The sequence below is a fragment of the Colletotrichum aenigma genome (assembly GCF_013390185.1).
Source record: "Colletotrichum aenigma strain Cg56 chromosome Unknown KSG_Cg56_contig08, whole genome shotgun sequence".
Taxonomy (NCBI): domain Eukaryota; kingdom Fungi; phylum Ascomycota; class Sordariomycetes; order Glomerellales; family Glomerellaceae; genus Colletotrichum; species Colletotrichum aenigma.
In genome coordinates, this window is record NW_023500914.1 from 317,536 (window position 1) to 344,943 (window position 27,408).

The following is a 27,408-nucleotide window of genomic DNA, read 5'->3' on the forward strand; positions in this document are numbered from 1 at the left end:
AAATGAACACGGCAGTCTACGGTGATAAATTATACAAAGTGTGAACGGGATGCACAAGATGGATGATCTGATATGCCAAGCCTCGTGAGGCGAACTCCTGAAATCACGCCGTCAGGAGGAGTTCCGCTGTCGGAACTTTTGGGCCAGCTTGGCGGCGGTGTGCCCACCGTAAAAGCAAAAAGTTGTTGGGCTTCAACTCGGATTGACAAATGACAAGCTCGCGGTCCGTTCACAAAACGACCAGGGTCGTTGCCGCTGATCGCCATCCGAAGGGGCTGAATCACACGCGAGGTGCCAGTCGAACAGGCTCTGTGATGAGCCCCTTTTGCTGGGCTGGAAAAACTCGGCCGGGACATCGGAGCATGGCGCCACAGCCAGAAGGGCCAGCGATCGAATCGTAGAGGCAAATGATAGGATTGATAAGAAATGAGCTAGAGCCCAAGTTTTCTTTTCAGAAAGATTAAATGTCTTGCTGCCACAAGAATCCCTTGCGTCCCTCAGGTAAAAAAGGACTGATGAGGGCAGCCCACCGGGACAAGCCTGTGTTAGCGTGGGCCGGGAATTTTTCTGAGCCCGCGTGAGAACTTCGGTGCCTGCATCCCAGCCGGAAGTCTGGAGAGCCCGGAGAGGCGAACCCCGTTACCATTACCACACTGGATCGCTTGAGGTGGAAATCAGCAGCAGGCGGGGGACGGCTCGCTATGTAAGGTACCGCAGCAGCCGTATCCGTACTAGGCAGTTACTTATTTTAGCCTGTCATTCACAATTCGAACATTGGAGGCCCTGCTACACTCCATCTCGTATGTTCAAGTGATGGGGATGGGATGCAAATGACACGGCCTTGATTGGATAGCCCAGCGACGCGTGTGGAAGAGCGCCCATGCCGCTGCTCGTTTCTCGCGGCAAACAAGCAGCCAATATTTTTCTCGAAACCAAGCTTCGTTATCTTCAGTTGGCACTGAACTCTATTGGCGCAACTCTGAGTGGCCGTCTCGGCAATACCGGCCGACGAGTCCTTCATTACGAGGTCCAGTGGAGGTTGACAGCATCCTTCGCGCGCCCTATAGCAGGGAACAGCGACGTCACTGGCGACCGAATCAAACGACAGGCTCGCGGTTCATGCTTAAGAGCAATCTAAAATTCTCTGAAGGTCGGTTTTCCATACGAGATGGGGCGGTGGGGAGCCCTTAGGGGCTGCGGGCATCAGGCCTGACTCGCAAAAGCATCGACAGGGGTGTTCTGTAAATGGTCTGTTTATAAAGCTTGACGGCCGGAGCTCGATCTTCTGGTCTTGTCCTGCTCGTTCAATCAACTTCTTCTCGATTCACCAATTCCGAACATTCGTTCTAGTCACTCGCTAAAGACTCGTACCTATTCTAATATCAAAAAACACACAAAAACCAACCACTTTCTTACTTAATTTTCCACCAACCGACAAGATGTACTCCAAAACCGCTCTCGCTATCACCTCCCTCCTGGCCGCCGCTGAGGCCATTAAGGTCACCTCCCCCGCGAAGAACGCCGAGTGGGATGTCTCCGAGACCAACGAGATCAAGTGGGACTCCGTCAACACCGACCCCAAGTCTTTCGAGATCGTCGTCGTCAACCAGTCTGCCTACCCCGAGACTTCCACCACCATTGCCACCGTCCAGACCTCCGATGGCAAGTACGACCTGAAGGACGCCAAGCTCAGCGCCGGCGACAAGTACCGCATCAACTTCGTCTCCACCGACGCCCAGAACTCTGGCATTCTGGCCCAGTCTGAGGAGTTCAGCCTCACCTCTGACTCTGACGGTACGTGATGAATTTCAAGCGCAATGGCGCGTCTTTCCGAGAAGCTTGTACTGATTTTCCCTAGACTCCTCTTCCGCCTCTGCTTCTGCTTCCGCTACTGCTTCTGGCTCCGCCAGCGCCTCCGGCTCTGCCTCTGCTACTGCCTCTGCCACTGGTGCGTCTTCCTCCGGCTCGGCCACTGGCTCTGCTTCCGTCACCAAGACCGCCTCTGCCTCTGGTCTGACCACCGTGACCACCGGCACTGCTACCGCCTCGGCCACCGGAACTGACGCTTCGGCTTCAGGCACCGCCTCCGGCACTGCTACCGGCTCTGCTGCCTCTGGCACCTCCACCTCTGCTCCCAGCAGCGCCTCCGCCGTCAAGTCCACCTTCGCCATCTTCGGCTCCGTCGCCCTTGCCGCCTACATGCTCTTCTAAGCAGTTCGCCCGCGCGATCTTGTTTTATTAGAGTGATTTCTGACCGATATGATACCAACAACGCACGGCTACGAACGAAACAAGTAGCGATCACCGGCGAAGCCCATTGGAATGGGATGTAGAGAGGATTATACCACATAAAAACGGATGGGATGTCTGGCGTCGCTCTGGCTTGAGCTTGATTCAGGTTTATAGAATAATGTTGAAGCGTTGCTACTGGACTCCCTCCATCTATTTGCGCCTCGATATCTGACCTTGTGTGAGACACCGCATTCGCGCGACCAACGTTCGCGAATAACCCATCCCACTGGAACCTAACGGGACCCAAACCTGAACTTTCCCGCTGCCATGCTTCCAGGATGCAGGCGCTGCACGCGGAGATGAGCGGATCCATCCCGCTTGACCTAATTGTCGAAAGTCTCTGGGAAACCCCACTATTCAATTGAGCTCGTAATTATGGATATGGAATGAAGGCACCTAATTCGAGACTCTTATGCGGCACAACCCTGCCGTTCCCCTGAGCACTCGCCTTAACGTGCTGTCATGGCGTTTGATGACATGCCCAATTGGGATTGACGGCCGGGTTCCGAGCTAGGATTATGCCAATCAGGCGTGGCACCCCAACCGCGACTCGACGAAATCGCGTCGGTTCACCTGGGGAAAGGGCGAGTGTAGATCGCGATCAATACGAGAGCAAAATTCGGTCTGGATAGTTCGAAAGCAAACGGCAAAGTACGATCGACAGACAGGTGTGCATCCTTCGGCGTCAAAAACTTGTGAACACTATTGATTTTGATGAGTGAGCTCTCTTCCCTGCGTGTGGATCCTCGAAGCTTCAGTGATGCACTGCGAATTGTCCTTCAGCACAGATACACTGCTGTTCATCAATGCCCATGCAGCGATAAGGCTGAGGAAGAACTGGAGACGAGAGGCTTATCTTAGCGTCCGTGGATTCCGAGCTTTCTGAAGAGCCTTTTATCGGTAATGATGATCGGCGAGCTTGGAGGTTGACTGACAAGTCAAGCACGGGCATCACGGCACGGAGATTTTTGTCTGTGCCATCCGAGGAGTTCGGTTTCCTTTGAATTAATTGACTTTCAATAATTACATTGTGTTCAACATGAATGCAAGGCTTGCGCTTCAAAATGTGTTTTCTCTAATGTCCATGTTTCCGGGGGATGATCACCTCGTAGTTGATCTACGACCGATCAACTGCGTGTCAAAAACCAACTCGTCCGGGCGCATCTTGAATGATCTAATTTTATGTCTTTCTTCATGTGCAGCTTGTGTGCGATTTCAAAAGAAAAAAAGCGGCATGCTCAACTCTACAGCGATACTCACGAGATTATGGGGGTCCTCGGCTGCTCTTTGCAGATGACTGGTCATCTGAAGGATCCAACAGCCAATCCGTCTGCCAAGTCATTAGGGCCCATCAGACAATCGCGTCAGAAGGTTCTGGTTTTATTATTCAAGCCGATCCCACGTGCTCATTCGCCCATTGGTAACACACATTGCTGGCCAAAAGAAAGCTTCTAGGCTTGGAGCGCCAAGCCAACCGTTGTGCGCCCCAGGCTGAGACTAGCTTCCCGACATAAATTAGATCAAACAGAGTCATTTCAATTTCGTAAAAAATTGTACTTGAAGCTGAAAATGATCGGTTCCTTTCCGATGCGAGTTCTGGTTATTGGCTTCACATCTGGTTCAAATTCAAACGCCCTTGAGTTCTGAATTAAGATCGCACAGCTGCATTGTGGTGTCTAACAACGTTCTGCAAGGTTGCGCTTAGGCTCTCTGCATCTCATGTGAGATTTTCAATTATTGACACTGGATTTGATTTGTTTTCGCATTTAGGTGGCCATTACTATGCTCTTTCTCAGCTGTGATGCGGTCCCCAACGCCACAAAGCCTCAGTCTCGGATCATGTCTAGGCCATCCTACAGCCAACCTTGAAAGTCTTAGCGAGACACATATGAGTGATCGCTCGCCTGGCTGACTAGATTTCTTCTTCCCGCTTTTAATGAAGCCAGGAGAACCCATCCTTTTGCTGACCTCCATCAATTCTGCTGGCTTCTCAAAAATTAACGGTCTCCCCGCACGTAGGCCAGGTGACTATGGAAGTTAAGAAATAGGGCGGTGTCGACGGACCGCTTACGCCACTCCTTTGGACTAAGCGGATGACAGTCCAATGACAGATCAAGCCGTTTGCGCCAACATCATCTTGGCAACTTTCGCTACACACATAGAACAGATCGAGTGTGCGTCTATACGACTACGTGACAACCATTCTGTTGCACCAGTCCTTCGCACAAGACGAAAGTTTCGGAATGATGTGGTCATACCGTCACGCAAAGCACACGGAGTGTCTTCTTTTATTTTGAGGCCCACGGAGACCTACAGCAGGCGGTTGACCGATTCAAACACTGATAGTTGATGACTTAAGACTCGCTGTTTTGTCTTGAAATCTCGTGAATACTTGGATGTACGAATAATTGAAGATTTTGATTTTACCCCAGACAACAATTTAGTACCGCTATTCAGTATGTCTGTTGACGTAAATGCCCTCAAAGCTGCCCAAGATAGAGGTCTTACTGTTGGCGTGGTCCCTACATCAACAGAAAGACCGCTTCGGCTCGAGATCGACGACTTCATACAGGATGTTGAGCTTGCGAATCTTTACTTTCTTGCTCTGGAAGCTTTCATGAGCAAAAGCATTTCCGAAACTCCCTTCTCGTACTATGAGATCTCTGGCATCCATGGCCAGCCTTGGCGAGCATGGGATCGGGTTGGTTCGGTGAACTTTGGCTCAGCACCTGGTCGGACAGACTCTCAAAAGGGGTACTGTTCTCATGGCTCAGTCATCTTTCCAACATGGCATCGCGTGTATCTGGCACAATTTGAGGTAGGGCCACTGGAGCTTTACCCCAAAGCATCTACTGACGGTCTATAGCAAGCTCTTTACCTTCTCGCCGCTGAGATCGCGCCTCGACTGCGAGCACAGGGGGCTCTCGATCGGTTTCGGATTCCTTACTTTGATCCCTTCCTCCCGCGCCAGAAGGCCAGTGGTGGAGATGTTTACACCTACGGCATCCCGATAATCTTCACACTGCCTCAGATTCAAGTCCGACGACCCGAGAATCCAACTAGATGGGTACCCATGACAAATCCCCTTTACCAGTTCAATTTTCCTGCAGATAAGAAAGGAGGCTTTGACTGGTCAATGTACAGCCGAATTCCAGCAGCAAAAGAGCGCACCATCCGCGGGTTGAACGCGAATACTCAATCAGCTGATCACAGCTATGTGATCAGGGCCTTCGACAACGTGTACAACCCCGCCAACGGCCTCTCCAGTCAAACACCCGCCGGCATCTGGCGCGTCATGTTCGACAGGCAAAGCTGGGTACAAATGTCAAACCACTACGATCCAAGAATCCGGGATCCAAATGAAGTCGTTTACAACGCAAACTCCTTGGAAGGGTTCCATGACAACATTCACGGTCAGATTGCTACGGGTCCTCGCAACGCAAGTGGACATATGGGAACCCCTGCATTTGCTGGGTAAGCTCATCGTATCAGTCTCTTTGACGAACGACTTAATGACAGCATCAACAGCTTTGACCCCAGCTTCTGGCTCCATCATTGGTAAGTGCCTTTTGGAACGACCACGAGCATCGGACTAATAATGCAAGCAACGTCGACCGTCTTCTCGCGATATGGCAGGGCATTCATTCCCGCGATCCCGAGTCCGTCTCATGGTGGACTTCTTTGGAAGTTCCAGAAGGCAACTTTGTAGAGCCTGGTAGTCTCCCGGAGACTCCACGAACGCCTCTTGCTCCATTCCGCAAAGGTCTCACAACGGACGCGAAACCCATATGGTGGACCTCCAACGACTGCCGAAATCATTTGGATCTTGGATATGACTATCCACAGACTGCTGCAGCACGCAAATCTCCTGACCCAGTCAGATCTCTAACAGCCTGGGCAAACACCCAGCTGGGATGGCTGGCTCCGAGAAACCCTCAGCCTGCAGACGAAGGGGCGCGTACGCAGCTCAAGCGTCAAATTGTTCAACCAATGCCGTTCTTCCCAGCCAAGGTCTTGATCGATGGGGCCACAGCGTTGAGGGCCGGACAAGCCTTTATAGGATCCATGGCCACTTCTCCGCGAGAAACAACGGTCACTCCTGCAGTTGTCGCCAAGTCATTGTCACGACCTAGGAGAATTTTTGCAAAAGCAACAATGATAGCCAAGTCAATGTCGCCCAAGAAGCTCGTGAGGCCGGAAAAGCCAGCAACTCCCGCCCGAGAGTTCCTACCCTCTAAATTCACGCCTCAGCAACTCAGGCAAAATGTAATCTCGTCTGGACTCCCGGCGCAGCATATTGGCTACAAGCACTGCTATGGTCACCTTGGCGATCTAGTTACCAATCACAAGATGACGCAGTGGAACGTCACATTCAGCGTGGACAAGTAAGTGAACTCGAGATCTACGTCCTCGCCAAAGCGCAATAGAATAGTGCCAGCTAATTTGATGCTCTTCGCAGATTCTGCCTTGACGGGTCCTTTATGATATACTTCTTTCTCGGAGACTTCAGTCCGCGACTAGAGGACTGGGTCCTTGAGCCACACCTTGCGGGCTCTAGCGGGATCTTCGCCAGTGCAAGAGCCGCAATTGACAATGGTGGCTGTGCTAACTGCGCAAAACAAGAAGCTTCTGGTTTCAAGTACATGGACACCATCGCTTTGACACCAGCTCTGTTGACGTACTGGGACAGTCAGCAAGAGTTGTACGGTTGTCGTATAGATGATTTGACCCCCGAGCTGGTGCTTCCATTCTTGATTCGCAATCTCCATTGGAGAGTTGTCAACGTGAGTTCTGCAAAATTCAAGTTGCCACACTTCAGTCACTCATTTCAGCCTAGATGCGTGGAGAGCAAGTCTCCAGACAAACGATTCCATCTCTCAGAGTCATGGTCTATTCCGAGACTGTAACTTTGCCTCACGACGTCGCGGACATGCCCTTATTTGATGACCGATCTGTTCATTATGAAGTCACCAATGGTAGACCTGGTGGTCTGAACGATGGTGAGGACCTGTAGACTTTGTCATAGAGTTTTTGGAGCTGCGCAGTCCCTGCAACAGCATCACACTTGATTCTATTTGAATTGTCACATAAATATTTAACACCTCTCGTGTCTCACGTATCGCCGCTCATGGAGGAGGCAGTGCTGCTTTGCCGTCTTCGGCTGAACAGTCTCATTGGCCCACTAGCTTGTGGACGTTTTGTTGTTGGCGATACGACACCCTCTTTCAAAGAGTGTGGGTTGATGTGCGAGCGTGGGAATATCCCAAACTTCCCTTTGCTATTGGTACCTGACCAACACCAATGATCCTGGTATAGCCCTGCATGAGGTGTTGTCAGCTCCTACTTATATCCTTAGAATTCGTCAACGGGCGACTCACATCCAACGTTCTTGATCGTTTCATTCTTCCCAAATACCAGCCATCCCGTCCTGGCGCTGTCCAGTGGATCCCATTTCCATCTCGTCGTCAAAGACACAGCGCCGGCCGATTGCAAAGAAATTTCGTTCTGCTTTGGACCTTCAATCTCCACATGCTTTGCTGGAAAGGGTCCTCTTGTGCCATCGTGCCAGCCCGTACACCACTTTCCGCCCCATTTGTCCGGAAACTCAATCCCCACAATCTTTGCGCCAGCCATAAATTTTAGGACGTCTGTGTTACCATCCGGGTTCGTCAAAACTTCTCCCCATCGCTGAACATGGCTCTTGAGGGCCGTGGCTGTTGGCAATTGGAAGAGCGAGTTCATGTCGGGAAAGAGGCTGGGAGCTGGTGGAGACGGGAAATGAACGTCATAGTCCTCGATCTGACGATGGTCTCCCTCGATCTTGCCATAGAGGACTGTCACGCCTGGAACTTCGGGTAGTGGCTGTGGGTGTCGTGCGAGGTGCTTAAGAAGTTGATCTGCGCTTAAGAAAACGGTGGCATCGCCCTCGTGGACGGTACGTCCATCGTGGGTGCAGAACAGACAAGCGTATCGGATCTCTGATGTTGTTCGAGCTGAAATATGAGACTTAATGAGAAATCTCATACGGTATAGCAGACCGAATTTCAAGAAATTGGCGCGAGCTTGGTTGACGATTAGCGAAGCAATTCAATATCCTGGATGTTCGAAACTTACAGTCTCCTTCTTTGTCCAAGCTAAGCTCATTGTACACTTGGTAGTATTCGCAATTCAAGCAGCGACCGATCGGAAGCGGCTCTCCCTGATACAAGTTAGCTTCGCTACGTTGTTCGACCGTCGTACTGACATATGCCATTGTCTGCTTGAGACCGTGCCAGTATCCCCCTCGCCGGAAAGCTTGAGCACCGTCGCAAAAGCCCTTGGCTTGGTGAAACGAGCTCTTTGGTCCTATTAAGCATTCGTCTTCTTTAATGAGCGTAGATGACCGTTTAACGCTAAGCATGCTTTCTGCTGCAGCTTGCTCATTGGCCAGCATCAACCCATCACTGAAATGTCCAGGTGGCGGAAGTGGAGGAGTAGGTTCAAACTGGAATGCCGCTAGTGATGATGTCCTCATCTCGCTGATGGGAATCTTGGGCGATGTGCCGTTTGATGACGAGTGAGTGGCAGAATCAGAGTACACCGACGTTCTGTTTGTAGTTGACGGGCTATTGGGGTCGAAGACCGAGTTCTGTGGCGTTGTGTGATCAAGGCCAAACCGACTAAAACGACTGACAACCATGCCGTCGATAGGTGTGTTGTTTGTTGCAACGGAGTGCTCCGGGATACTTTGCCGCATTGGATGTCGCAGTTTGGGCACCGGAGCCTGCGCTTGGATCCAGTCTGATGTTCGAGGCTGTGAGAACTCGTTTGGCGAAGCTACACTCAACTGTCCGTCTTCGTCGCCGAGGGCATCGGGAGAAGAAGCCCGTTGCTCCTCTCGTAGAGCTGGTACAACATGAGCAATGGTTGCCTCATAAATGTGTCTCGACGACCGGGCATCCGAGGCCACGGATTTTGCTAATGAAGGGGTTCTGCGAAAGGTGGTGCTGTCGGACGAGCCGTGCGAAGTCCTTACTCCGCTCTTGTGCGCGCCTGGAGACTTTTGTTGTCTTCCCGGAACAGGATATGGCGAAGAAGTGGTATTGGTCGAAGTGCCGCTGTGGGATTGAGATGGCTGAACAGGCTGTGATACCTGTCTTGGAATTTGGATGTTCGGGGGCAAAGGCGGTAAAGGTGGTAATGGTGGAAAGGCGTGCACTGGAGTTGTCGGTGTCTTGTTCTCAATCTTAATCCTCTTGATGAAGTCCAGCACATCTAGCGCAAACGATCTCGTCGCAGCCTGAATCTCGCCAAATTTTGACGCATCGAAGGTGTCTGCTTCCATGAAGTCTTCAAAATCATACAGAAGTTCCTCCAGCAACCTGCGTTTTCCCGAAAGTTCATCTTCGCCAGGTTAGCTAGGCCCAAGATAGCAGCCTTAAGTACTCACCGTTGTCTCCAACCGCATCCTTGAAAGAATCGCCGTGTTTATCAACTTGACTGCCCCAGAGCGGTTGCACACGCTTTAGTGCCCGCTCGCCTTCCCTGAAAACCAGTTGAGCAGATTTCATCATTTGGACAGCTAACTCCGAGTTGTCGCTCTGTGCTTTTTCGGCATGCTCTATTGCCTCCTTGCTCCTATCCACAACTTCTCGAAACGGCGCGATGATCAGCTCCTCTGCGTCGACCGCCATTGCAACGATGTCTTGGATGCAGTAGTCGACCGTCTCAGACGAGTGGGGGTGGCAGACGGCCGATAAATGAGTTGTGTTTCCCCGGAAAGACGGATCAGCCTCGACGCAACGTGGTTGACAGAATTCAAGATGAAGCGTTGTCGCAAAGGCCCGAACACTTGGGACAACTGAATCGTAAGTTGCCAATCAGAGGCAAACATAAGCAAACGCAGCATGCAGAAGGGAGCAGTGTTGACATGTCAAGAGACCGACCCATGTGTAGCATCAAAATATGGCAGAAGAAAGCTGGATTCCAAGAATAGCCTCTGACCAGCCGATCGAGCACGTGGGGATTCTGCCAAGAAGCTGATGACAGGCACCCTATGCAGGTCGAGATGGCGCTATTGCCTCGGTCTGCCCAAAAAGGCGAATCCTGCATCTTCAGCCGCGTGACATTGCTGAAGAAATGAGAAACTTGTTGATAGCGTGCTTTTCTTTGGCAGGATTGCATGCTTCGGAGCCTGGCAGCTTCAAATGAGGCTTGGAAACCCGATGTGCTCATGCATGATCGATACTGTTGGTCTCGCTGGGCTAAGATTAGGGACCATTGCTGACCAGCTAAATACTGAGCTGGCGGCCATTCCCGCCCGGCATGTGGAGCTTCATCAAGCTGTGCCGCCGCTTTGGCTCTTAAACGTTCGATGTTGAGTACAATGTGAAGCAAGTAGAATGATCAAGAGCCCCGTCAATGGTGCAAAGAGCCGCCCCGGAGCGCTCCTACGAGGGCGGCGAGCTCAGGCGGGCCCGGTCGGTAAGAGCTCCATGTCTACTGCGCCGATGATACGGCCCTGAAAGATCCTGTAGATGGGTCTCAGGCTCGCTTGTCGAGCACGCCATCCCGTTCTGACCCGCCCTCGAGCTTGATTTTGATACCGATTTTCGACGACGAGCCACCGGATCGGCGGTTGAATCCACACCGGCCGGCCCCGTGAGTAGGCCGGTCTCCTTCAAACTACTCGGCCGAGGTTACTGTATGATTCGGAGTACTCGGCTCTAGCACGGGCCTCTCCTCTCCTGCGTTATTAGACAGCTTTTCTTTAGACGAACCAATGAATGTGTTCACAGCATCGCTTCAGACGAGTATCGCAATAGAGACTCAAATTGCGAGATTGCGATGCCCAGTTCTCGCCTGTAAAGGGGTCAGTGTTGACCGGCACGTTTGGTGGGGGTTGTAAGGCGCCTTCAGGTCTCAACGCCTCAGCGCAGAAACAGCCCAACGGACCATCCGACAAGTGATTCAGGAAACTCTTCTCTTTAGGGTTAGGCATCGCTCAGGGCGCTTTTGACCGGCTCGATCAGACCCTTATTCAAGCGCCTTCGAAAAGCCGGGCCTACGCCGGCAATAACAAGAAGCCCATTTAAATCGGCTAAGTTATTGGCGAAAGACAGCCTTTGACCACCAATTTTCGGATAGCCGACAGATAAGACACCCTGGTACCGACGGCTTGAGAACTTGCCTCTCCGGCAACGAATTGCCAACTTGATGGGGCAAAAGTTCCAGTTCGGTTACAGAAATGGTCCGGCCTCGGAGCGAAACACCATTGTTGATCGGCCATCCGACAACTATGCCAGTTTTGTTTCGTTTGCATTTGTGACATGTACACCGCTGGTTGAAACTCATCGTCGGCGACAGACTTAGAACGCATGATTGGACATCCGTAATTGTTGATCGTTCTAGAACGTCCTCGACAAACAGCTTTTTGGACTTCTCGGACAGCCACCGTCTTGCCGTCGGGAACTGACTCGAAATCTGCGGGGCCGGAGGATCCCATGCCTCCACCCGCAGCTATGCATCCTTCCGAGAGGCCCAACTTGCACAACTCGCCCGATGTCCGGAGCCAAGAGTCGGGTTCTGCCGAATCGGCCCCTGACGGCAATGGGTTAGTCACGGATATCGGTGTCATATTAGTGGCACCGTATCCGTCCCCTGCGGCAGCCAGCTCCATACAGGTTTGATCTTTGACGCAATCTCTTCAATGGCCATCATAGTCATAGACACAGGCTGTTTTTGGTATTCGATGGCCCATGATGAACTCCGACAAAAGCGTGCAAGAGCCTGAGGATTCCTCAAGGAGGACCTCTTCCGACCGACGAAACGATGACGTTGAGGAATACGCAGACATTATTTCCGAGAACCGTAGAAATCCGAACACGGGTAAGCAAACCCGCGACTCCTTTTGTCGTGACTTCGGCCGTCTAATCGTCTCGTAGAGGACCCTGAGCGCGCAGACCTATCCAAAGTCCCCTCGGGAGCCGTAAGTTTCACGGATGTGCCCATCTCCTCTCGCACTGAGGTGCCTTATGAAGCGTACAGCCGCTTCTCCAAACGGCGCAAGCGTATTACCGTCGCCGTCATTTCGTGGTGTGGTCTTCTCTCCCCGATCTCCAGTACTGCCGTCTTATCGGCTCTCCCCGAAGTCGCCGCAGAGTACAGAACCTCGGGAAGCATCATCAGTCTAAGCAATGCGTTATATCTCGTTTTCATGGCGATCAGCCCATGCTTTTGGGGACCCCTTAGCCAAGTCTATGGGCGCAAATGGGTAAGCAAGACCTCGAGACGCTCCTTACCATTCACTTCTTCAGCCTCCTCATATTTTGTAATGTGACTGAACAACAACCTAGACCTGCACGGTTACATCTACGCTCTTCTTAGCCTGCTCTATCGGCACAGCTCTGAGCCCAAATGTGGCTGCGTTTTTCGTGTTCCGTATGCTCACCTCGTTTGCGGGAACTTCATTCCTCGTCACTGGGCCCGCTGTTATAGGTGACATGTACCATCCCACAACGCGGGCCACCGCTATGGGATGGTTCCTGTCCGGGACTCTGATCGGCCCCACCATCGGGCCCGTCCTCGGAGGTATCATCGTGACTTACACGTCATGGCGCGCCATCTTCTGGCTTCAAACGGCGCTCGCAGGCGTCGGTATGGTTGGCGCTGCCTTTTTTATGCCAGAGACTCTAGCAAAGCTCAAGAAAGAGGGCCTGGAGGGGCTCCCTATGGCCAAGAAAATCGGTGTCCTCTGGGAGATGACAAACCCTATCCGTGTCATCCGACTATTCAAATTTCCAAACCTCATTCTCGTGGCCATTTCCAGCGGTTCCCTTGTATGGAATATGTACGGCATGCTGACGCCAATTCGATACGTCCTCAACCCACGATTCGCCCTTACCTCGCCGGCGCAGTCAGGCCTATTTTACCTGGCTCCAGGTTGTGGCTATTTGGCCGGTACCCTCGTTGGTGGACGCTATGCTGACTACACCGTACGACGATGGATTGCACAGAGACAAGGCCGTCGAATTTCAGAGGATCGACTGCGGTCGTGCATTCCCTTCATCGGTGCTGTGTTGCCAGGCTGCATGCTGATTTACGGATGGTCGGTCCAAGAGCGAGTGGGTGGCATTGCGGTTCCCGTCATCTTTATGTTCCTCGGCGGTGTGGCACAGCTCTTCTGTTTCCCAAGTCTAAACACGTACTGCTTGGACGTGATCCAAGGCAGGAGTGCAGAAGTGATTGCGGGTAACTTCATGGTGAGATATCTATTTGGCGCCGCAGGATCAGCAGTAGTGCTTCCAGCGATCAAGACCATTGGCGTAGGATGGTTCAGCACTATCTCGTCAGGATTTATGATCTTCGGAGCCGCGTGTGTCTGGGCCGTTGCGCTTTGGGGTACGAATTGGCGAAAGAGGATCGACGAGAAGAAGGCTCCTCCGCCTGGAGCTTAGGCGCGTATCAAATTTTGAACTAAGCTTGGAAAACTTATTAGATGGGGTAAAATATGGAACAAATGGGTATTAGAGAATGAAGAATGCGGCAAAGGATGGAGGTTGATAAAACTTTGACTTTACGAATTACCCCGCAACGTCACAGGCTGGTATCCTTGCAAAGATTGATAAACTTTTGGCTGAAGTCCTGGGTTCAGCGGTACGGTACTTTATTTTGACTTCGTACCGGCTGTAAACCCCCATTCCCCATCTGACAATGCTCTTCCGTGCCCTGGCTTGATCTAGAAGAAGAAGACCATTCCATTAGAAATTCTTACAAAACCATGTCATGGATCTGCCTGATCTAGACTCTCTAGGGGCGGGGCGAGGCGAGGCATGCTCGTAGCTTGCTTGCCTCACACTAGCTCAATCCTTCGCTGACAACATCGGCATGTTAACATGGGTCTCCGATTCTACGCGGGATTTATCGCTGCCTGGATTGAGGACTAGTTGTTCGGAAGGATTCTGTGTCATCCCACAGGATGATCAGCCCCAGTGCTCCACTGGTCCTCGTTTGCCATGAGGTCCCAGAGGGACACCGCCCTCGTTGGCAGCTATCTCCTCAGGAACCACGCGGCTCATTCAGTGAAACTAGAATGCTTGTGCATACTATTTTGGGATACACAGTCCGTATTCTCGTTTGTCTCGGCCCCAAACCTGTGGCCTATATCGAAGTTATGACTCGGCTTCGACCCAATCCCTTCTTGTCACCAGGCTCGCACATGTCTGCGGGGTTTGTACATCTCATCCTTAATTCAACATAAACCAAAGAACAATACCATATTCCTGTACCTGCGATTTAAGCTGCATCGTTCCGTGTCAGGCTGAAGAGGTTTTTTAGTCGGACCAACAACCGAAAATCGCCAGTATTCATTTCCAATACTCACGAAAACCGCTTATCGTCGAGATGTTTGCCAATTTACTCAATAAGACCCAATCATATCTTCCACGTATGGCATCTCACCTCAAAGATCAAACGACTGAGAAGTTGCTAACGCTTTGAAGATTCGGCAAAGTTTCACAGAAACGCATACAGGGAGCTCAAGGACTCCAACGAGTCTGTTGACTCCACCGGCGGGTTGCTATCGACGAAAGAATCATCAGCTGCACAATTGCGTCCATTTTCGAACAGTGGAGGCAGCTGGAGATGGGCAATAGTATGGTTATCATTTTTCTTTTGAGAATGAAAACGGGAAGAAGGCGTCAAAAATAAAGGGTCCGATAACAAGCTAAACTTTCTCATCTGATTTCGCGAAAGCGCACGAAGGGATCGATTTGCTTTTAAAACCATCACAGCAAGCGTGCTAACTAGACTGCAGTTTCATATTCAGCATTATGGAGAATTTAAACCACAATTAACATTCCCCCTGGGAGGATAGTAGGGCAATGTCTACTAGAATCCATGGAGTGAATTGGAGAACGAAAAGCATCTACCGTCTGTATACCAGCCAATATTGCTCATTTCGCCAGGCTTAATCTGATAATTTGCTTCATCGTCCCACTCTCTTATGAAAGGGTCGCGAATCCATTCATCCCAATAGTTCTATTTGCTACCCTCAGGAATTACACCACATTCCATGTTTCCGACAAGCCGAAACTCGTCAAAAAGGGAATGCGGAACTTCGACATCGAAGCTTTTAAGCTTGAGGCTTGTCGCAGCTGACAAGAGAGGCTTGAGTAGTATGGATTCCACCTCTGCCATATTGTCTGATGGCCTGAAACGCTTGTAGTAAAGGCGATCCTCGAACGCCAAGGTGAGTCGCGACAGCCCGGGAGAAGCCTGTGAAAGAAGCTCCAGCGATTGGGTGAATCTTCGTCTATGTTCAGTACATACACGGTCTGTACTGTCGCTGAAAAGGTCAAATCTCCATTTGATTTCCAGAGAAGTTGCGAGACCAACTATGCACCTAGGCAGAAATCCTGCCGAGCTAAGTGCATGGCGTCTTGGACAGAGTCGGCCTGATAGATTCCTTGACCGATATGCATCATTTGTCAGCTGGTAGCATATCAACATAAGAGTTGCGGCCATGACTCTTACGCCGGGGATTCTTCTCGGGGTGCTACCGTGCTCCGCGCCGCGCGGTATCCAAATCGGCATCTTGTGGGTAAACACGGGCCGTCGAGGAAGCCTACCTAAACAGGGCGGGCTTCTGTGTAAATTAGGCAGCAACCGGGCGTTTTCATTGCAACAGAACAGGTACTTATCAAGCAGCGATACTTTTTAAGTGCAACGCTATGTTCTTTGAAGTCTATATAATGGTTGCGAAATCTCTGGTTTGTTACACATTCGGAACAGCTAGAGAATCGTGGCATTGTTCGACTCTCCCTACGTTGTGCGCATATCCAAAAAATGGACGCATCTAAGAAGAAACTGCCCAACCTCGTGTTGTATCGCGGATTTCCCGTTTCGCTTCTTACGTCTGGTCGCCCTTTGTTACAAAACTCGAAGCAATCAAGTACCGTCTAGACCAACGTTCCATGTCCCAGGCGCCTCGGGGCAAGGTCCCATACATCGAATTCACTCCGAACGGGCAAGATAGACCTTTAGCACTGGGTGACTCTTCTCTTATTATCCAGCATCTTGTGGATAACAATATCTGTGAAGACCTGAACGAGTCACTACCACCCGCTGCAAGATCCCATGACATGGCTCTAAGGGCTTTGTTTGAGGAGAGATTGTACTTTTATCAAGTAAGCATATTCAACATTGTATGTCGTTTCCGAAAAATGTCTAATATGGCATGAAAGAGTATGGAGCGGTGGCACGACAACTACGAGACGATGAGATCCGGGGTGATGGGCGCAATTCCTTGGCCAATTCAACCTCTGATCGGGCTGCTGGCCTATCGTGGTCTAACTCGAACGCTGGACGGACAAGGCACTGGGAGGTTTACGAGTGCCGAAGTTGCCAGCTTTCGGCATGATGTCTGGGACAATGTCAATGCGTTGTTAGCCGAGCCACGCCTCACAGTGCCTAGCCCAAATGCACCATTCTGGATATTGGGCGGTTCAGAGCCTTCAGAGGCCGATGCTCCGGCCTTGTATGCAACGCGTAAGTTCTTTAGTCCTCTCTTGTGATCAGGTTCTTTGCTATTGATAGTCGTCGGCCTACGAAACCTCGTTGGCTGACTTCAACTCTCAGAGCTCCGGATACTCAAAGAGTCATTCGAAGCTACCCAGTGCTAGTTGACTACGCGAAGAGGATCCATGAGCACTACTTCAGCGAATATCAACTTTGGGAAGACGACATGTAACAACAGCTGGCTGAAAGCAAAAGATTCGTATGTTCTTTAGAAGTAATATACATGAAGAGGATAGTTGAAGGTATCTTCGATTACCATGCTAGACAATTTACTACTTCAACTCATTATATGCACCATGTGTTCCTAGCGAATCTCAATGGTCTCGACTTCTGCCATCTGAGAGCGCAATATTTCAGATACCTCTCCCTTCATGAGTCCTAGCATGAAGCACGGGCTTACGAAAAGAAAGTGATCTCCCTCGGGCCTCAAAATAACTGGGCTGTCGCAGTCTTTCAATACACGGACGATATCGTTAATTTGAACATCGCCTCCAGCGATCCCAATGTAGTCGTCAGTCCCGACCAATCGACAACCGGCATTCTCGCTCATGATGGGAGTCCACTCGGACAGCACCACTTTCATGTTGTCTCTCATTTCCATTTCATCAAGCCCCTCCATAGCCTGCCTTAACTCCTCCCCAATCTTGCCAGAAGGTACCCAATTGTAGAAGTAGAGAAAGAGCGATGCAATCCGTCGAAGATCATATTCACTATACAGTCTCTGCAACAGAGTGCAGCAGATGACGTCCACCAGAGGCTTTCCGGTGACATATGTCGAGTTTCGCCTAGCCAGCAAAGTCTCGAAGCAGTCCAGCAGGTCTTTGGTCCAGAAATCCGCCCTAAGTGGCTTGTGGTACTGGTACGTGATCTTCTGCGCTTTTACACCTGCCACTCACAGACTGGCATCGGAAATTCGGACTTCTGAAGCCTGGCACAGCTCAGCGACGTCCCGAAACGCGAGACTAGATGAAGTCCTGACGTTCATGAACCACCCCTTGGGGCGTAGATCATTGAACGCTGGGACCCAAGTAGGAAGGACCTCATTTCTCTGGACTCCTGCTGCACAAAGTGACAAGAAAAAGAGGCGTCCGTTGGATTGATCTGGTGGTTGCCAAAGAGTGCTCCAGCGGTTGACTAGTTCTCTTGCGTAGTCCAAATAGACTTTTCGTATGTAGGCACGGTAATCCGGTGTAATATCGAAATTTGTGATTGCCAACACCCCATAGACATAATGTCTAGGATTGGTTGCTCTGATGGTTCCAAACAAAGTGGAACTGAGCACATGATATAGGCAAGAATCTTCGTAACCTCGCAGATGGAATGCTTGTCTGAGATTGAGGCGCCATTGAACGAGGAATAGCTGTGAACGAATTATCGACGCTCTGGAGCGGCCTAGAGCACCCACATCGCGCGCTCGACCGCGCTGTATAACCCCCAAAACTTCCATGATACCAGTGACAGCCATTATTGCTTTGCAGTGGTCGAGAGATCGCGATGGACAGGCGAAATAGAGAGACTTGGGAAACATCAGCTCCTGTAATATCCAGACGCGGGACCAATAGGGCAGGTCTGCCAGCGTTTTCAAAGCTGTCCAGCAACTGGAGGCTGGAAAGATGTCTCGCTCTTCTCTGCTAGGATACCCAAATCGCCCCAAGGCCAGAGGGACCATTTGAGCCCAGTTAATAGAATGATTCAGGGTGTTAGTGGTTTCGGCCCATTCGGCATCAGTAATATCCAGTTGCTGTCCGGAGTTGATGTGGACAAGGATCTTGACGAGGTAGAATGCAGTTTCTAGCATCTCCAAGCTTGTCGAGATTTCTCCGTCTTCAGAAGATAACCATGCAAGCACAAGGTCTGCTTTTGAATAAATATCTTTCATCAACGGAACCTGTTCCGACTTCTCCGGTAGGTTCTGCTGGTTGATGCAAATTGCATCCGCCCAGATTCGGAACTCGACGGCATCGCGACCGGTGTTTTTCTCACTTTGTATGTCTAGCCAGTGCTTTTTGACATGTTTCCGAGCGGTCGCGAGATTGACTGTGACCGGTGTCTGGAGACCATCGATGTCGATGTTTTCGGTCACGAGGTGGTCACCCGACATAGGACAAGGCAATGAAGTACGGGTTGTCATCCAAAGATACGGTATGCAATCTGTACGGAATCTGAGTGTTTCCAGGCTCGCTAACAACTTCCAAGAGCCTTATTTCCCTTTTCTCGGGGTCGAGGTCCGTGTAGGGGATTGATACCATCGGGTAGTGTTCTGTGATTGCTTGCGTGTTTTCAGTCGACGATTCTGGCTAGAAGACTAAGAATGGTCAAATATTTGGCAAGCAAACCGGAACTGCTATGGTATTTGAAGCGGGGTAACAGCTTTATCAGTATGCTGAACTGGGCTGTTTTCGATCTAAGCTGCATGGGTTCCCAGTGGTGTTGGACCTCAGCCTCAACGATTACGCCACATTGAATACTTCCACTTGGAAACTGACTGCCTCTGTGTCTATCTTAGGGGCTCAATGAAGACAGTAAGAAGCCATTATTCCCTGTGTAGCTCACTGCAGTGACAGCAGAAGAGTAGATTAGAAGGGAAGGGACCATCGAGAGCGCTGTCGGTAATTGGCGAGAAACTATGACCATGCATTCTTGGAAGCAACCTCAAAACTCTTTTCGCACATGTTATCTGTCCATTCTTCTTGGGATTCTTTTCAATATGGTGCGAAAAGTCGAGTAATTGTTCGGTCAAAAATCGACAAGCTGACGCTGCCACGATCCTTGGGGGAAACAAAAAAGCCCACTGAGGCAGGCCTACATGAATTTCTATCCCCGTCATCAGGTTGTGTGCATGAACAAGATCCGTCACTCATCTGGCTGCCTAGTGCAACATGGAAATCTGGAGTAACGACATAGAAGCTTATCGGCATTTGGCGCGTTGAAAAGCGCCCGCCGTTAACGAAGCACCGGAGGAAGCCTGCTGATGCAACACGAGAGTCCGAATCCCAGGGGTCTCAGCTCCAGGCCGTCTGACCACAGGAGGTGATCAGCCCTGAAATGGTGGATCAAACTCATTTAGCGACACATTAGTCTGCCTCCTTCGGCATTAGTTCCAACATCCAAGCCACTGAAGTCCTTAGGTATTGGATCAAGCATTAATACTGCGTCGGCGGCGTTCACGGGCGCGTCCCGTTGCCCGCGCCCGTTTACCCGTTCGTAATCTCGCTGAGAGCAGGTTAATCTTTCTGCCTGTTGTCCTGCGTTCAACCTCCCTTCCCTCCGTGTCTGTCCGTCCCAAAGAACTTTGGTCCTTTCATTCCGTGTCCGTAGGTAAGGTACGGATGCGCCGCCTCGAACACTCTGGCGCTTGACGAGCCACCGCCCATTCGCCGATTCCATGCCTTGTTACGACTGTACATCGGCTATCACGCATTGCTGCGCCTAGGACCATGGAGTCCCGTCAGCGCAGCCCAACCCCGCTTTTGAAGACGTGTCGCACATGTGCTCACGCCAAAATCAAATGCGACCGAACGCAGGACTCGGTCATCTGCGATAGATGCCTCCGGCTCGGCAAAGAGTGCTCGTATGCACCGGCCCGTGGCCGTAAACCCCCGGGGTCCCGTGCAAGGTAGTTGTCCCCAGTTTTCCGTGTTCCGGCTCCGAGACTGAACCAAAAGAAGGTCGAACAAGCTACTTCATGTCCCCAATCAATCGGCCCCTCCGCCGCCCGCCGAAAGTCCCGCCGCGTCTTCATCTAACCACAGCCGGAGCCCTCCTCCAGCCACTGCCAGTTCCGGTCTTCCAAGGCCGAGGCTTGAGGGACATGATCCGTTCGATGCCGGCCAGCTGACGGTAGAGAAGGGCCAAGAGCTACTCAACCGATTCCGCACAAAGCTCACTCCTCACTTTCCGTTTGTCATAATTCCCGCCGACGAGAATGTGAACACCTTGAAGCAGACCAAACCAGCCCTATGTCTGGCGCTGATGGCCGCAGCATCCCACGATGACGTTCGTCTTCAGCGGGCTCTAGGCCAGATGTTTAATGAACTAATCGCCGCCCGTCTAATTGAGGGCGACTTTACCTCTCTACACATACTCCAAGGTCTCCTCGTACATCTTGCCTGGTAAGGCAGTGCCTCGCCCTCGCGCTCCAATGCTGTGATCAGATATAGAAACTAATACTTTTGGAAGGGCTCATTTTCAACCGCGACCCAAGCGCTACACCCAACATCTGCATATGGCTGTCAGTATAGTTTCGGATCTGCGTCTGGATAGACCAAAAAACGTGCAAGGATGGAATGTTGAACGCTCAGAGCGGATGGGAACGGCCCAGCATTACGTTGAGTCTCTTGATGAACAGAGGGCTTTTCTCGGAACATACTATCTCTCATCTTGGTTGGTTACCAAAATCATTACTGCTGGACACAGTACTAACCGGCCTAATCCAAAGTTCGAGCATTGTTCTCCAAAAGCTCCGCATCGTTACCCTTACAACATATATGACGGAGACTGCTGATCGGCTCGCTGAAGTAGCTGAGTACCCAACGGACCAGTACCTACCTTACATCATTCGCCTTCAGCGTGTCGCTGAAGACATCGATGACATCGTGAAGAACGAGTCAACGCTGGATCCAATGCAAATACAGGCGGCCGTTTCAGATGCTAGAGAAAGGATAGAACTTTTCAAGAATAACTTGTCGTTCCCTCTGGGAGACTGTCGTAAGTAATGTCATTTCGACGATGCCATAAGGTCCTTTCGCTAACAAACTGGCGCAGCAATCTTGGTGCCCCAAATACATACGATCCAGTTGTGCCTCAACCAGCTCTCACTTCCCAACGCGCCTTTCGCTCTTCATAAGCCGCAAAATCCCTCTTCACAGCGACTAATTCAGGGATTATCGGAGAGCATTGTCTCCGCAAAGTCCCTCGTCAGCATACTGCTTCATACCCCTCCAGACCAGGAGGTGTACTTCCCTAATATTGTTTGGGTCATGCTACACTGCGGAAATACTCTAGCAGCCCGCCTAGACCTTCAAGCAGCGGACCCAAGGATAAGCTTCATGACAGAACATCTTCGACAGTTCTCCGACATCGGTCACACCATTCGACAGGTTGTGCTTAGACTTGAGTCCGCGACGTCGCCAGACGTGGACGACAGAGGTGATCGAGATTCTTTCTACCATTTTCTCATACGCACGAAGCGTGTTGAAAAATGGCATCTAGACCAACAAAAGCTTTTCACAAGTCAGCATGATGTCTCGCCTCAAGGACTCAACGTCCCTACGACAAGGTCTCTCTCAAGCCTTGGAACACCGACCTCCAACCTGTCGAGTCAATCAGTTGGGTTTGGTTATTCCGTCGCGCCGTCAGTCTTCTCGCAACCAGCGATAGCTTCAGCAAGCAATGCTATGGCATACACAGATTTCACACTACCCGAAAATGCTGCGATGACCTCGAACGCCGATTTCCCTGTAGATTCTCTTGCATTCGTAAACGACACTTTCCTACCGTTCAAGAGCTGGAACTACACAATGGGGAGTGATCATGGGGGCAGTGCTCAGTTTTAGTGAGAATCCTTCAAGCGGGCTGGCGGAACCGGACACGGACACGGATACGGAATTTCGCTTTGCAACTCAAGGTCTCAGATATCGATGCTAGATCCTTTGAATTCAACACGGAAGTACTCTAAATTGTTGTCCCTCAAGGTTACTTGCATATTTGTGACTGGATTGCTATTGTGTGTTAGGCCTTTAATCAATGATGCGTGGCCCCGCTGAGGAAAGATCGGCCCCCGTGTCCGTACACGGCATCAGTTTGAGGCTTTGAATATCTTGAGTGTCAGAATAAACGATGGTATTTGTATAAGAGACAGGCGCGTCTCCGATAAGTAGGTCGTGTCTCATGCCATTCAACTCACAACTGTTCCCAACCAACGAAATCGAAATGCACTCTTCGACCTCCTTGGCTGTCTTAGCGACTCTGGTACTGTCCATGACAGGGGCCAGTTTAGCAGACACTCCGACGTATCAGCCATGCCCACTACTTCGAGCCTACTGCCCTGCCCCAAGCATTGATCAGAACTCTGAGGAGGTGAAGTCGTTCACGGACCAATTCACCAAGCTATTCGATCAACTCATTCAGAAAGGAGGATCGGATGATTTTGGCGACATTACACCAAATACTACTTCTTTCTCGGTTGTCTTGTTCTCAGGCTCCGACAAGTCTGAGGAGAATCCTGTCTTTTTCGAATATCATCACACGGCACCTGAAGCCCCCAAGGATTCGAGCCTAGACTCCGACACTATTTTCCCACTCGGCACACTAAGTCAACTCTCCACAGTCTATGCTTGGCTCGTGGAAGCTGGTGATGAGCATTGGGGGACACCGATTACTCAGTTTATCCCAGAACTAGGCAATGTGTCCACTGGATTGGCAGTCAAGTGGGATGAGATCACCACTGGGGCATTGGCTGGCCAGATGTCCGGCCTTGCCAGGGATTGTATGTTATCAGGATTCAAGCAAAGTCAGGCAGATCTCAGCTAACTCTCGACAGCGTTCGCTTGTAGGTTGGATGAGCCCTGCGCCCGCAACGACTTCATTGAGAAGTTCGCTACACAGTCACCGCTGTTTCTCCCTGATACAACTCCGGTAATATCGAACGCTGCTTTCCAGCTCCTTGCTTTTGCGCTTGAAGCCCATAAAGCCCATAAAGCCGGCAACCGATCTGCGACTTTCGATCAAATCCTCGATACGGCAATCTTTTGGCCGCTTAACATGACCAATAGCGGACTTCTGGCCCAGAATAAGAAAGTCTTCGCAGACGGCCTCAATACGTCGGCTATCGGAGAACCTAGGTAAGTGCATCTTCGCATCCCACAATCTTTGGTCCACTAATTATCAAATAACAGCGCGTTATCTATCATTTCTACCGCCTCAGACCTTGCACGTGCTGGCCATTCCATGCTTAGCTCACGCCTCATCCCCGAAGCCGCGACCCGTCGTTGGCTCCAACCCATCGCCGGTACATCAAACTTGCGAAATGGTGTTGGTCGCCCATGGGAGATCTACCACGCGGGCCAATATGCGAATAGCTCCATCCTCGATGTCTACACTAAGACAGGCCTGATTGGCCACTACGCAAGCTACTTTGGTCTGGCCCCAGACTTCAACGCAGGTTTCGCTATTCTTGCTCATGATACCGAAGCTGCCAGAGGGCCCGACTTGAATGTCTACGCTGACATTGTTTCTCTTGCAATTGTGCAGTTGCAGAAACTAAAGCAAGATACGTTGGATCCTTCGATGGGTCTGCAGGGTCAGCAAGCTTCAACGTCTCGAGTGATGGCCCTGGGCTCATTGTGACATCGCTAAAGAAGGGCGACGTTGATCTCCAGAATGAGATTGCGGCCTCCGCTGGCATCCGACTTGACAATCTTGATTTTCGTCTTTACCCTAGCAACGTGATGACTGAGGCTCAGCATCAGTTTGTCGCCGTATTCCAGGACAAGAGCGCGCCCGTTGACATGGGCACACCCACTTGCATCACCTGGCAAGATGTTGGCTCTCTGGGATCCAGTGTGGACGTCCAATTTGTGTTCGATATGGCCAACACAGGGAAAGCTTCAAAAGTGACGTTTGACGGTGGCTCAATTACTCTTTCAAGGTCTGGTTGAAGATGCCCTTGTAAGACTGGAGTTTCTGCTTCATCCGCGTTTGCCGGCTTTCGCATTAGACAACGGTTCTCTACAGACGGAAATGTTAGGTTCCTAAGAGACTACACGTGAAATATTCTATTAATGCCCCCGAGGGCTGTTCTTCTATTAGCCTGGACTCTTGGTCTTTTCACATGAACTTTTTCTTCGCCAATACTCTACTTTTTTCCTCGCAGCTTTTTGGGTGAGGTCAATTCTATTAGTAGGTCGCGTGCAGATTTGTAACACACCAAGTGTGTTTTCAGGCCATTTCCTATTTCTCGTGTAGGAAGGTGTCATTAGCAGCTTGGAACCAAGAACAACAACTTCTTGGGAAGCTTTCGTGGGCCGAGGCAGAAAGCTTTCCACAACGACGCGTGACTCGAGCTGCGTTGTTCCGGACTTCAGTTTGTTTGGCAGAGTCGCACTGACCATCAAAACATGAATGCAGCCACAACTCCTCCCTTTTTTGATCATGTGTGTGTCCTGCCCCTTTCAAGTTGCCCCGAGGCCGGACTCAAGGGGCAGATTGCAGGAATTCTTGGCTGGAGCTCCTGTGTGGTCGGCTGATGAATCCCGAAAGCTACCAAGCGACTGGAGCGATCTTGACCATTTGCGGCCCTGTTCCCGTTCCGTGGCGGGGCCGCCCAATCTAATCGTCGCGGGATTGCTTCCCAAAGAAGAAGGACTGCACTTTATCAGGTTCCGCACCCTTAACTCTAAGTTCCAGAAAAGCAACCTGCTTGATCCGGGGAACGAAACCCTCGGACAACACGGACACGCAATATGAGTTGTATATGAGAGCAAGTTGTCGCCATCTTCGAAACCAATGTTGCCTTTCCCTTAATTCACAGCCATCATCTATCACAAGCAAAATGCAGTTGTTCAAGGTCTTGTTCTTTGTCCTGTAAGTTTCCTTCATCATGAGGAAAGCACTGTAATCTGACATCTGGTCCACAGCCCCTTCATCGGAGCCTCCCAGGCCCTGCTGTGCTCTTGCGACGGCAGCAACGTTGATTCAATCACCTGCTGTGACGGAAAGTGGAGTACGTAACAAATCTCGTCAAATGTGCTGCATGGTCACTAACAATTGCCAGACGGTTATGAGTGCGAGCCTTCCACACAGGAGAGCTACACCACGTGCTGCAAGACTCAATTCTCCCGCACCACCTTCTGCAGAGACGGCAGCGTTTAAATACAGTTGTCGGCCCAAAGACAACCACTAGGCATTGAAGACAATATCATTTCTTCACGAGGCTCCTCCAAAACGTTTACGTGCATGCTGGCTGACCTTACTTGATAATGGCTACTGAAGGCTCCACCAAGTGCATCGCTAAGTCCTAATTGTGATTCCAATGTGTAAATACTCAAGTCATTTCAAATGTATTTCTGATAATGCGATCGAAATAAAATCCAACAACATCATATCAGTATATTTGTCAATAGTTCTTTCTTGCTTCATACAGTCGTGGCTGGGGGCTCTCGGCTGGTCTGATAATTCTACTAGAGATTGAACTCGCAAGTAACTCCATGATCTCGAGGTCCGCATCGACCGTTAGAGCCCTCCAGAACGGCCACTTGGTCATTGTAAACCATTGATGCGCCATTCAGACCGTGACCACTGCTACTGTCGCATCCTTCGCCGTTCGTCACGATCAGCTCGTTCCTGAGACCAGTCTGTTTGGTAGACAAGTGTGTGGCTGGATCGCTTTTACAAGGTGTCTTCAAAGGGTCGACGTTGTTCCAGCCGCTGAGATCTCCCTTGGGCTTGCAAATGCGAACCTACTGCCATGTTAGCTCAAAAGCGCCCAAAAAGACGGACTGGTCTCTATGAAGGGTATCATCTCAAGCATCACTCACCCAAGGTTGACCGTCATCGTAGTTCGAGTCGCGAATAGAGGTGTAGTGTACCACGAACTTGTCTTTCGTAGGTTCGAAAGCATGCTGATCCGCATTGCACTCAAAGATGGCAGTCGCTGTGTCTGCGTGAAGAGCAATGCCGGCCAGAACGGTCTTGGTCAAAGTAGCGAAGCGCATTCCGGGCTAGAGGTGATGTTGTATACGTGGAGAATTTTGATATGAGAGTTCAAGGTAGGCTGGCAAAGAACTGTATGAGTTGCTTCTTGCTGGAGAGTCATCCGAACAGAACTTTCGGCTCCTTTTATACTACTGATGAGTTCAATAACCACCTTGTACCCATCTGCCTCAGTGTAGTGCACCTTCCTAATTCTGCGAATTGCTGTTCAAGTCATCTGAGGCAAAGTTTTGTTTCTATGACGGATGGAACGGGACGATCGCAAGGGCTTTGTGAGGCCGTGTCCCACTCATGAGGTGTTTTGTACAGTCTTGCTCGGACCAGTCAGAAATTGAAGAAATGAGACTGCTTGTGCGTGCATGCCCATATGAGAGTGTCAACTCTGGATCATCCATGACTATCAATAGGACTTTTGGCGCCTGCTACCGAAGCATTAGGCACACACAACCTACGGAATCCTCCTGGTCCATGTTTTGCCGATAGCTGAGACTTCGGGGCGATGAAAATCGGGTCTTTGGCGATCAGTTCCGCGAAGAGAAAAACAGAGTACCAGGCGTCAGCCGACCGCGATACGACAATCCCGTGCGAAGCCGGCCATTTCCAAGCTGATTCAGACGGATTTCTAGGCAGGATTCGCTATCCACTAGGACGGCAACACAGATAGACCATTCAGTCTCCTTATACAATGATTCCATGCAACGGAGACAACTTTGAGACTTTGTCTTGGCTCAAGCATGCGCTCTCGGCTTCTTGAGAAATACTTCTAGAATCTGACAGATTCCTGTCGATCTAAAAATGCGGGGACTGTTGTCCATTTCGCATCCTTACTTTTCAAGATTATTCAAGACA

The 27,408-nt window shown here is 50.7% G+C and overlaps 8 protein-coding genes across 8 annotated transcripts; 6 read left to right on the plus strand and 2 right to left on the minus strand.

The window, feature by feature from the left end:
• Positions 1-1,439: 1,439 nt before the first annotated feature.
• On the plus strand, positions 1,440-2,211 carry CGCA056_v011633 (UPF0619 GPI-anchored membrane protein; the record flags this gene model as incomplete). Its single annotated transcript, XM_037326879.1, has 2 exons — positions 1,440-1,794; positions 1,859-2,211. The coding sequence occupies 2 exons, from the start codon at positions 1,440-1,442 to the stop codon at positions 2,209-2,211; spliced, it is 708 nt and encodes a 235-aa protein (XP_037173998.1).
• A 2,539-nt stretch (positions 2,212-4,750) lies between these two features.
• T-0 (Tyrosinase) lies at positions 4,751-7,306 on the plus strand (the record flags this gene model as incomplete). The annotated part of the gene is made up of 6 exons (XM_037326880.1): positions 4,751-5,110; positions 5,159-5,766; positions 5,821-5,850; positions 5,898-6,677; positions 6,752-7,076; positions 7,130-7,306. The coding sequence occupies 6 exons, from the start codon at positions 4,751-4,753 to the stop codon at positions 7,304-7,306; spliced, it is 2,280 nt and encodes a 759-aa protein (XP_037174143.1).
• Positions 7,307-7,644: 338 nt separating this feature from the next.
• On the minus strand, positions 7,645-9,965 carry CGCA056_v011635 (uncharacterized protein; the record flags this gene model as incomplete). Its single annotated transcript, XM_037326881.1, has 4 exons — positions 7,645-8,354; positions 8,407-8,491; positions 8,537-9,675; positions 9,722-9,965. The coding sequence occupies 4 exons, from the start codon at positions 9,963-9,965 to the stop codon at positions 7,645-7,647; spliced, it is 2,178 nt and encodes a 725-aa protein (XP_037174399.1).
• Positions 9,966-12,032: 2,067 nt separating this feature from the next.
• On the plus strand, positions 12,033-13,727 carry ITP1-0 (Itaconate transport protein; the record flags this gene model as incomplete). The annotated part of the gene is made up of 3 exons (XM_037326882.1): positions 12,033-12,159; positions 12,216-12,544; positions 12,627-13,727. The coding sequence occupies 3 exons, from the start codon at positions 12,033-12,035 to the stop codon at positions 13,725-13,727; spliced, it is 1,557 nt and encodes a 518-aa protein (XP_037174396.1).
• A 2,517-nt stretch (positions 13,728-16,244) lies between these two features.
• On the plus strand, positions 16,245-17,020 carry CGCA056_v011637 (uncharacterized protein; the record flags this gene model as incomplete). Its single annotated transcript, XM_037326883.1, has 3 exons — positions 16,245-16,457; positions 16,515-16,807; positions 16,909-17,020. 3 exons carry the CDS (start codon positions 16,245-16,247, stop codon positions 17,018-17,020), a joined length of 618 nt encoding a protein of 205 aa, XP_037174397.1.
• Positions 17,021-20,285: 3,265 nt separating this feature from the next.
• Positions 20,286-22,403, plus strand: CGCA056_v011638 (uncharacterized protein; the record flags this gene model as incomplete). Its single annotated transcript, XM_037326884.1, has 4 exons — positions 20,286-20,419; positions 20,601-20,960; positions 21,287-21,555; positions 21,613-22,403. 4 exons carry the CDS (start codon positions 20,286-20,288, stop codon positions 22,401-22,403), a joined length of 1,554 nt encoding a protein of 517 aa, XP_037174232.1.
• Positions 22,404-25,399: 2,996 nt separating this feature from the next.
• Positions 25,400-25,719, plus strand: CGCA056_v011639 (uncharacterized protein; the record flags this gene model as incomplete). The annotated part of the gene is made up of 3 exons (XM_037326885.1): positions 25,400-25,431; positions 25,485-25,570; positions 25,622-25,719. 3 exons carry the CDS (start codon positions 25,400-25,402, stop codon positions 25,717-25,719), a joined length of 216 nt encoding a protein of 71 aa, XP_037174233.1.
• A 587-nt stretch (positions 25,720-26,306) lies between these two features.
• Positions 26,307-26,561, minus strand: CGCA056_v011640 (uncharacterized protein; the record flags this gene model as incomplete). Its single annotated transcript, XM_037326886.1, has 2 exons — positions 26,307-26,309; positions 26,385-26,561. 2 exons carry the CDS (start codon positions 26,559-26,561, stop codon positions 26,307-26,309), a joined length of 180 nt encoding a protein of 59 aa, XP_037174675.1.
• Positions 26,562-27,408: the final 847 nt, after the last annotated feature.